At 35.5% G+C, this 10,403-nt stretch overlaps 1 protein-coding gene across 2 annotated transcripts in view; it reads left to right on the plus strand.

Moving 5' to 3' along the window:
* The window catches only part of MIER3 (MIER family member 3), a 33,217-nt gene extending 22,814 nt beyond the window's left edge, over positions 1 to 10,403 (plus strand). The window contains exons 10-13 of one of the 2 annotated variants that reach the window (XM_007973058.3): positions 822 to 913; positions 5,971 to 6,098; positions 6,180 to 6,322; positions 6,428 to 10,403. In XM_007973058.3, the coding sequence (XP_007971249.1) occupies positions 822 to 913; positions 5,971 to 6,098; positions 6,180 to 6,322; positions 6,428 to 6,885 (821 nt within the window). In that variant the 3' untranslated portion in view covers positions 6,886 to 10,403. Of the gene's footprint in view, positions 1 to 818; positions 914 to 5,970; positions 6,099 to 6,179; positions 6,323 to 6,427 lie in introns of both variants that reach the window. The other variant, XM_007973068.3, reaches the window with a different exon arrangement.

The raw sequence follows: 10,403 nt of genomic DNA on the forward strand, positions 1-10,403 counted from the left end.
CCTTTATATTTCCAGAGTATAGCACTCCACACACCAATTTCAAATAAATATGTATTGATTATACTTTAATTATGGTCTCTAATTAAAGAATTTATGGTTTTGTTTTTTGTCTTTTTTGAGACAGGGTCTCACTCTGTCTCCCAGGCTGGAGGGCAGTGGCATGATCACAGCCTAGTATATCTTTGATCTCTTGGGCTCAGGTGATCCTCCCCGCCTCAGCTTCCTAAGTAGCTGGAACTATAGGTGCCCGCCACTACGCCTGGCTAGTTTGTTTTTTTGTAGAGACAGGGTTTCTCCATGTTGCCCATGCTGATTTCAAATTCCTGGGCCCAAGCGATCCTCCTGCCTTGGCCTCCCAAAGTGCTGAAATTACAGGCATGAGCCACCACACCTGGCTAGAACTTGTGGTTTCGATGTAAGACCAAAACAGAGCTTCTTTCCCTCGATAAAGGAGATAGAGTTTTTTTTTTTCTAATTAAAAATATGCTCATTGTTAAAAAAAAATTTTTTAATCAGAAAAACAGGCATGTTATAGAAAAATGTTAAATTCTCATCCCATAATGTAGTGGAAAAAAGCAGTGTTTATATTTTTGTATTTTAGACTTGATCTGTAGTATGCATACTTTTGGTAATTCTGACTAAAATCTCCTGCATGCAGAGAGAGAGGGAGAGAGAGAGTGTGCGCGCGTGTGTGTGTGTGTGTGTGTGTGTGTGTGAGTTTATGACCTTTTACAGGGAAAACTTAACTGAAAATAAATCAGTGATTCACATAAGAGAATTTGGGGGCCCACGAATTTTATCTAAAAATTTTTTTTTAGAAGGAATGACTGCATGGACGGAAGAAGAATGCCGAAGCTTTGAACATGCACTCATGCTTTTTGGAAAAGATTTTCATCTTATACAGAAGAATAAGGTAAATTGGGCAGATTAGTACAGATGAATTACTAGTTACAATGAATGTAAGCAACGAATTTATAAGTCAGTTAAGTAGGGAAAAAGCAACAACTTACTAACGTTCCCCTGCCCTTAGCATTTCAGATATCATTCTAACATAACTAATTTGCTCAGAGATGCCACAGCCTGCTTATGGAATGGCTGATAGTATATTCGCATCTCTTTCCACATGAACAGTTAACATAGAAAGTGGATTCACTGTATTTTTTTTTTTTTTTGAGACGGAGTCTCGCTCTGTCACCCAGGCTGGAGTGCAGTGGCCGGATCTCAGCTCACTGCAAGCTCCGCCTCCCGGGTTCACGCCATTCTCCTGCCTCAGCCTCCCGAGTAGCTGGGACTACAGGCGCCCGCCACGTCACCTGGCTAGTTTTTGTATTTTTTAGTAGAGACGGGGTTTCACCGTGTTAGCCAGGATGGTCTTGATCTGACCTCGTGATCCACCCGTCTCGGCCTCCCAAAGTGCTGGGATTACAGGCTTGAGCCACCGTGCCCGGCCAATTCACTGTATTTTTTAGGAAGTCTCACTCTCATTTCTCCTTGACTTTCCTTTCTTGCCAAGCCATTCAGAGGTTTGTGGCCTCAAAATAATTTCTCTTCAGCAGTGAGAACAGCTGTTGCTGAAGGAAGAAACATTTTTGCTAAAACAACTAGAAACATATTCTAACACCACCAAATGCTGGTAAGGATGTGAAGCAACAGGAACTCTTATTCGTTGCCTGTAGGAATGCAAAGTGGTACAGGCAAGTTGGAAGATAGCTTGGAAGTTTCTTATAATACCAACCATACTCTTACCATATAATTTAGTAATCCTGTTCCTTGGTATTTACCCAAATGCGTTGAAAACTTATGTCCACACAAAAGTGTCTATAGCAGCTTTCATCACAATTGCTAAAACTTGGAAGGAACTTGTATGTCCTTTGAGGTGAAAGGATAAACAAACTTGGCACCTCCAGAGCTGGACTACTATTCAGCACTAAAAAAATTGAGCTAACAAGCCACAAGGAGGCATGTGAAATCCTAAATGCATATTATTAAGTGAAGGAAGCCAATCTGAAAAGACTCCATACTGTAGGTTTCCAAATATATGGTATTCTGAAAAAGGCAAAACTGGAAACAATAAAAAGATCACTGGTGCCAGGGCCGAGGCAGGAGGGAGAGGTGAATAGGCAGAGCACAGACCATTTTCAGGGCAATGAAACTATCCTGTATGATGATACTGCAGTGATAGAGACATGTTATTACACATTTGTCAAAACCCATAGAATGTACATCATCAAAAGTAAACCCTAATGTAAACCATGGTCTTTGGGTGTTGATGTGTCAGTGTAGGTACATTGATTTTTAACAGATGTACTACTCCAATGTAGGATGTTGAAAGTGGGAGAACATCAGGATATATAGGAACTCTCTACTTTCTGCTCAGTTCTGCTGTGAACCTAAAACTGTTCTTAAAAACTAAAGTCTATTCAAAATACATATTTGTGTTCATTAGAATAGTTTGGAATAATTCTCATTAAAATATGTTTTGTTTATTTCTTCTTTTCATCCTAAAGGAAGGCAGGGTTCTGAAGCATTTGGCAGGGGTAGAGCAGTATTTTATGCTTTTACAAAACTAATGGACGTTAGTTTTTAGAGCAGTTCTAGGTTTACAGCAAAGTTTACAGCAAAGCTAACCAGAAAGTATTGAGTTCCCATATGTCCCTTCCACCCCATAGTTATTATTTTATCTTTTATTATTAATATCTTACATTAGTGTGGTACATTTGTTAAAATTAATGAGCCAATATTGATACATTATTATTATTATTAATTAAAGTCCATTAAACTTTGCTCTTCATGTTGTACATTCCGTTGATTTTGGCAAATATATAATACATATCCACCAGTACAGTATCATACAGAGTAGTGTCACTGACCTAAAAATCCCATGTTATTTTCTTCCCTCTGTCCCTTCCCCCTTCTCCCTAACAACCTCTAGCAGCCATTGATCTTTTTATTGTCTCTACTGTTGCCATTTCAGAATGTCATATAGTTGGAATTATACAGTATGCAGCCTTTTCAGATTGACTTCTTTGACTTAGCAATATGCATTTAAGTGTTCACCATGGGGTTGTTTGTTTGTTTTGAGGCTTGATAGCTCTTTCTTTTTTTTTATCACTGAATAGTATTCCATTATGTGGAGGTACCAGCGTATTTATTCACTTACCTATTAGAGGATATCTTGGTTGCTTCCACGTTTTGGCAATTATCATTAAAGCTACTATAAATATTCATGTGCAGGTTTTTATGTGGATGTAAGTTTTCAATTCATTTGGCTAAATACGAAGGAGTAAGGATTACAGGATAGAATGGTAAAAATATGTTTATTTTGCATGAAACTGCCAAACTGTCTTCCAAAGTGGCTGTACCATTTAGTATTTCCAGCAGTAATGAATGAGTTCTATTGCTCCACATCCTCACCAGCATTTGGTGGTGTCTGTTTTGGATTTCACCACTGTAGTAGTTTTTAATACCATCTCTTTATTGTTTTAATTTGTAATTCCCTCATGAGGATGATGTTGACCATCTTTTCTTATGCTTATTTGCCATTTGTGTTATTTTTTCAGGTGTTCATTCAGATTTTTTGCCAAGATTTTAATTGGGTGGTTTGTATTCTTGTTGAGTTTAAGGAGTTATTTGTATATTTTGGATTCTAGTCCTTTATCAGATACGTGTTTTGCGAATATTTTCTTCCATTTTGAGGCCTTTTTATTCCCTTATCAGTGTGTTTCCAGAGTAAAAGTTTTTAATTTTAATGAAGTCCAACTTAGAATTTCATCTGATTGTTCATGCTTTTAGCGTTCTATGTAAAAAATCATTGCCATTGCCAAACCTAAGGTCACCTAGATTTTCTTCTGTTGTCTTCTAAGAGCTTTATAGTTTTGCATTTACATTTAGGTCTATAATCCATTTTGAGTTAATTTTTGAAAGGAGTAAGGCCTATGTCTATATTCATTTCTTTTTTTTTTTTTTTTTTTTGTATGTGGATGTCCAGTTGTGCTAGCGTTTGTGGGAGAGACATTCTTCCTCCATGGAATTGCCTTTGTTCTTTGGTTAAAGATCAGTTGACTGTATCTGTGGGGTATATTTCTGGGCTGTCTCTTCTGTTCCTTTAATCTGTTTGTCTCTCCCCCCCCCCATATCATACTGTCTTGATTACTATAGCTTTATAGTAAATCTTGAAGTTGGGGAGTGTCAGTACTTTGGTTTTATCTTTTTGTAATATTATGTTGGCTATTCTGGGTATTTTGCCTCTCCATATAAAATTAGTTTGTTGATACCCACAAAATAACTTGCTGGGATTTTGATTGGGTTTGCGCTGAATCGGTAGATAAAGCTGGGAAGAACTGATGTTTTAACAATGAAGTGTCTTCCTATCCATGAACATAGAATATTTCTTCATTAAGTTCTTCTTTGATTTCTTTAATCAGAGTTTGGTTGTTTTTCTCATATAGATTTTGCATATATTTTGTTAGATTTATACCCAAGTATTTTAATTTTGGGGTGCTAATGTAAATGATCTTGTGTTTTACATTTCGAATTTCAATTGTCATTACTGTTATATAGGAAAGCAATTGACTTTTGTATATTAACCTTGTCTCCTAAAACTTTGCTATAAGTGCTTGTTAGTTACAGGATATTTTTTGTTGATTCTTTGGAGTTTTCTACATAGACAGTCATGTCACCTGTGAACAGAGACAGTTTTATTTCTTCCTTCCCAATCTGTATACTTTTTTCTTGTCTTACTGCATTAGCTAGACCTTCCAGTATTGATGTTGAAAATTTCACACTTTCTATATGTTTGAAAATCTAATGTTTCTCAAAGATGAGATAAAGCGTATAATTCAGTGAATAGATAAGACATTTTTAAAGAAGTCTGGATTGTCCTTTTAAGTAAAAATAAAACCATCAGTTTTGTAATGACTTACGAAATTTACTCTATCCATTCATTCTGTAAACAGTTACGTCCTTCCACTTCACTTACCAGACATTGTTTTAGACACTAGAGATACAACAGTGAGTAAGACAGAAAAGGTCTGTGGCCCCACGAAGCCTGCATTCTCTGAGAAGACTTATAGTTAATGATGTTTATTGAAGGGTATACTTATTTCTTGGTTTAAAAAGCTTATTCGTATATTAGTAATCTTATATCACAACTTGCTCAGGAGTCAGGTTAGAGATACTGAAACTTCTTTATTGGGTACTGATTAAGCAAGTTTGGAGAAAGCATTTATTGGATAAGGATGAAAAATTTTGTTCATACATCTGAATTCATATCTGTCGCTGTATGTGGTTAGAGGAACCCTGGTTTGGGTGTGGAACCAGGTTGGTGAGGCTCAAATTTTATTGTTATGTGCAAAATCTGTTGGATCTAAAAACCAAACATACTGGAAGGAGAAAGCCCTGCCTTTAGCTAGCAAGTCATCTTAACTTCCAGATGCTATAGACTGTTGATCCATTTGCCAAGGGTTCTTAATCTCTTTTGGATAGTGGAACTCAATCTGATGAAGCTGCATTCCTTCTCCCCAGAAAAGTATACCTAAATATACTTTTGTGAATTTAAATAGATTTCAGTGAAATCCATTTATGGACCCCTCAGAGGTTAGTTAATCCAAAGTTAAGAACCTCACTGTAGTCAAAATCATAGAGCTCAGTGAAGAAAAGTAAAGAATGCCAGTGTTTAAGATTTTCAGTAAAGGTGTAAGATAATTTTTGGATACACACTTGTTTTATAAACTAATACATTCTGATTTTTTTTTAAAAAAAAACCTTGGGCTTTTGAAAATGGCCTCATTATTAAATGTAAAAGCATTCCACTAATAAAAGTGTTCAGAACTTTATAATTTATTAAAAGTGTTCAGAACTATATAATGGGAAAATAAGACCCATGGATTGAAGTTGTAGTTTCGGGAAAAAATGTTGCTTAAAAAAATGGTTGAGTTTGTTGGTTTTTTAAAAATTCAACTTTTTCATTAGGTGAGAACTCGGACAGTTGCTGAATGTGTAGCATTCTACTACATGTGGAAGAAATCTGAACGTTATGATTACTTTGCTCAACAGACAAGATTTGGGAAAAAACGATATAACCATCACCCTGGAGTTACGTAAGTACTGTGGCCTTGACTTCAAAGACTTCTTTTTAACTGTGATATACAGTCATAGAATTACTGGGGTGTGTTTTTCAGGGACTATATGGATCGTTTAGTAGATGAAACAGAAGCTTTGGGTGGGACGGTAAATGCTTCAGCCTTAACTTCTAACCGGCCTGAGCCTATTCCTGATCAACAACTAAACATTCTCAACTCATTCACTGCCAGTGACTTGACAGGTAAAATGAAGACCTTTTTGTGTTTAGTACAGTTTGTTGCAAAATTGTGTCCTCTGTTTGGTGTCATAGGACCACTTACTTAAACAATTTTCCATTCCTTTTTAGCTTTGACCAACAGTGTAGCAACTGTCTGCGACCCCACAGATGTGAATTGTTTGGATGATAGCTTTCCTCCACTGGGCAACACACCCCGTGGACAAGTTAATCATGTGCCTGTTGTAACAGAAGAGTTACTCACCCTGCCCAGCAATGGGGAAAGTGATTGTTTTAATTTATTTGAGACTGGATTTTATCACTCGGAGCTAAACCCTATGAACATGTGCAGTGAAGAGTCAGAGAGACCAGCAAAAAGATTGAAAATGGGCATTGCTGTCCCTGAATCCTTCATGAATGAAGTTTCTGTAAATAACCTGGGTGTGGACTTTGAAAATCACACACATCACATCACCAGTGCCAAAATGGCTGTTTCTGTGGCTGACTTTGGCAGTCTCTCTGCCAGCGAGACCAATGGTTTCATCAGTGCCCATGCTCTGCATCAGCACGCGGCCCTACACTCTGAGTGACCTGAGTGAGGAGCCCGGAACTGCGTGTGCAGTACCAGTAAACTTGAGGGGAGCTATCAGGTTTGCATAGTCTTTCACTGGAAGTTTGAACCTTTCTCACTATGACATCAGTGATGTCAGTATGTATAGAACTATATCTTGATTTATCAAGAGTATTTTCATTTTTCAATCCATAAATGTGGAAATGAACTATGATCAGCAGAGTTGGGAACTAAGATTGAACTCTGTGGTGCAGCTTTAAGCTCTGCTTCTCTCTTCCTCATCTCCCAATACCTCTTCCCCACTCCCTTCTTTTTCTATTCTTTTCTGTTCCCCACTGCCCTCACTCCCAATTTTAAAACCTGTAGACAGAGGCCACCAGCTCAAAACCAGCACAGATGTTCTGAACTGAATGGTGTGGCCTCTTTTTGTGTAAATTCCTTTTGCCATAATGGATGCAGTGGAATAACAATGTTTACAGGTACCGATCCCGATCCCTGCTCAATGTAGCATTTTTTTGGTTTTATTTTCTTAATAAAAGCAGGGGTAGGTTTCTTTAAACTGCACAAACATGCAAGGATTTTTTAAAAATGGAAACTTCTCTCATGTTATTCAACTAGAGCACTTCAGTTTACAAAACAGCAAGTCCATCTTTATGGAAGCCAGCACGAGGAACTGTGTGCAAATAATGAAGACGCTTGCTTGGATCCTGTTTCAAAATTCTAGACCAGGGCTACCTTACACAGAATTGGTCATCTTACTGCCAGGAAATTTCTGTGTAACTTCATTTATTGGCTACAAATTTGGCATTTGAAGATGTGGTACTCAGATGGGGTTTTGTCCACCATTGTCAAGATTGTAATCTTAAAAATCATACCAGTCATTGATAATTTAGTTTATCCTGAGGCAGTCGACTTGCGGAAGCAGAGCCTACAAAGCCTAGGATATTGCCACTCAATGGTTTACATTTTGGGACACCTTTTGTTTGTAGCACTGCAGTTCAAAGTGTTAATATTTAGAGGGACTTCTAGATTTTATACCTAATGCAGTAGAACCTTGAAGTATATTTAAGTTTTTTTGTTAAGCTTGAAGAGTTGGCAAGAATAATGTGAGTTCCTATCTGAAATAGAATGGTACGTTACCACTTTAAGTTTTAAAAACTGATAGATGTTCAGATGTATCTCAAACTCAGTTTTATTTTTATTCCAAATATTGTGAATGAGAAGCCATTGTCCTAAACTTTGGCCATTTTTGCGCTATAAACATGCATTTTTAAGTTATAAGGTGAATCAAACAATATGTAATACAGTATTAGGATGTAATCTTTGCTTTTATAGTACTGTTAAAATAGAGAATTACCTTTTTTTTCACCGTCTTAATTAAAAGTGTTGATTTTTACTAGTTGCTTTGCAAAAAACTTAAATGTTCAGCTGCATTGCTAATATTTGTAAGTATAAGTTGCTTCAAGGTTGTGCTGATGAGTAGATAGGATGTAGTGATCTTAGTAGTGATCGAAAGGGAGGGTATTTATTATACAAACTGTGAACTGCAATGACATCCTTAGTTTTGGATGATGTGTATTCTTGTTTTTCTTTGCAGCATTTTAATGAAGATTGCTTTGAAGTGTTTACGCAGTAGCACATTAGTATAAAATTTAGTTTAGCACAGTGGACAAAAAGTAGTTAAATTAATAACTTAAAATCAATTTCTAATTTATACATCTGAAGTATAGCATTCCTGTATGCACACAGTAAATAATGGGTAGCCTGGGCTCTGCGTTACTTTCTTATATTTTTATCCAAGTTGTTAGCTTCTTATTGCTGTGTTGTTGTGCTAAACTTTGAACCTTATTTCTTTTATTAAAAAATCAGTACACTTTCTATAATTTAGTAAGATACTGGCCATAATCTTCCATTGTTATAACTTTAATTTTCACTCTGGGTTTACAGTGGCTGGTCTGTATAAATAATTTACACAAAGATGACTGAATGCTAATACCAGTTGCACTTAAATGAACATGCCCATTCTCAGTAGCTGATGCAGTAATATATTCAGTTTATCTATGCATTGCTGGGGTCTTGATATAAGATGGAAACAGTGTTTCTTATCTAAAGTTTTGATTATCAGCAAGTTGAATGGACACTTTAGTTATTTAAATAAAGATTTTTGACCAAAATCCAGAAAATGATATGAGAGAAAAATAAATTCCAGCTAGTTTAATAGATTTTTAAATGCCAATCTGATTTTAGCCTCTTAGAGAGTGCTAACTAGCTGGTAATGTTTACTTTTAATTCCTTGTTAAAATGAGGCAATAATTTGCAAGATTTTTGTATATAAGTGTAAATTCTTCATATCTTTTTAGATCTAATTCAATATTTTCTGACTACTTCAGCCATGTATAATACCATTTTTGTGCATGCTTGATGTGACATTCATAAATTGTACCACTATGACTTTATCCATGTAAAATAGCTATTTATTGAATTTTAAAAGCTGGATTTACTGTTTTTTTCTCTCAGTTTAAACATCTTAACAGAGAATTTGTTACTGTTTATTAAAAGAATTGCATTTGGAAGCAAGAAAACAACCTGATTTGCAATCACATGAAGAAACAATAATGCCTTTATTATCAAGTGTTAAGCACAATTCTTATAACAAACTGTGATAAATTCTTTTTTTTTTTTTTTTCCTTTGCCACATTATTTTCTTATGAACAAACCAAAAATTCATGGTGAGCAGTTGCAGTGTTGGCTGATATATCTTTTATGTACAGGGAATTTGAAGAGGACAGTGGATTCATTTAGAAGTGTAACTGGTGCTGTGATTATAGCAATACATTTGTTAGTTGTACTTCATCTTTTTCATGCTAGCTTTTTAAATGTTTAGTTTTCCTCTTGTCATGGTCAGCTGCTGAATTTACTTGAAGGATGTAGATTACTGTTTAAAAAATACTAAAATCTGTACAATTAGGTCAAAGAATTGTGCAATCGTTTCCTTTTTAATTTTTAAAATGTTGAGGGTCATAAATATTTGAGAACATCAGATCTAATAGAGCTTAGTGATACTATTTAATTTAACCAAAGTCTCTAGTGAATATTTCAACTTTGAATGTAAACTAACGAATAAACCTGACCACCAAGGAGATTGTTTGCCCAGAGTTTCAAAGCACATTGTCTACAAATGGAAATTGAAATAATTTATAAAATATTGACGTTACTATGTTTTTAAAAAAAGTTCCTAATTTTTTCACTAAATGGAGGAAACTATTAGTTTTATTGTTAAACATGGTAGATATTAATATTCCTCTTAGATGACCAGTGATTCCAATTGTCCCAGTTTGAAATAAGTACCCTGTGAGTATGAGATAAATTAGTGACAATCAGAACAAGTTTCAGTATCAGATGTTCAAGAGGAAGTTGCTATTGTTGCATTGATTTTAATATTTGTACATAAACACTGATTTTTTTGAGCATTATTTTGTATTTGTTGTACTTTAATACCTGGTGTACAGTTCCAGAAATAAAAATCTGGGAATCTTT

The sequence above is a fragment of the Chlorocebus sabaeus genome, chromosome 4, assembly GCF_047675955.1.
Source record: "Chlorocebus sabaeus isolate Y175 chromosome 4, mChlSab1.0.hap1, whole genome shotgun sequence".
In the NCBI taxonomy this organism is placed as follows: Eukaryota; Metazoa; Chordata; class Mammalia; order Primates; family Cercopithecidae; genus Chlorocebus; species Chlorocebus sabaeus.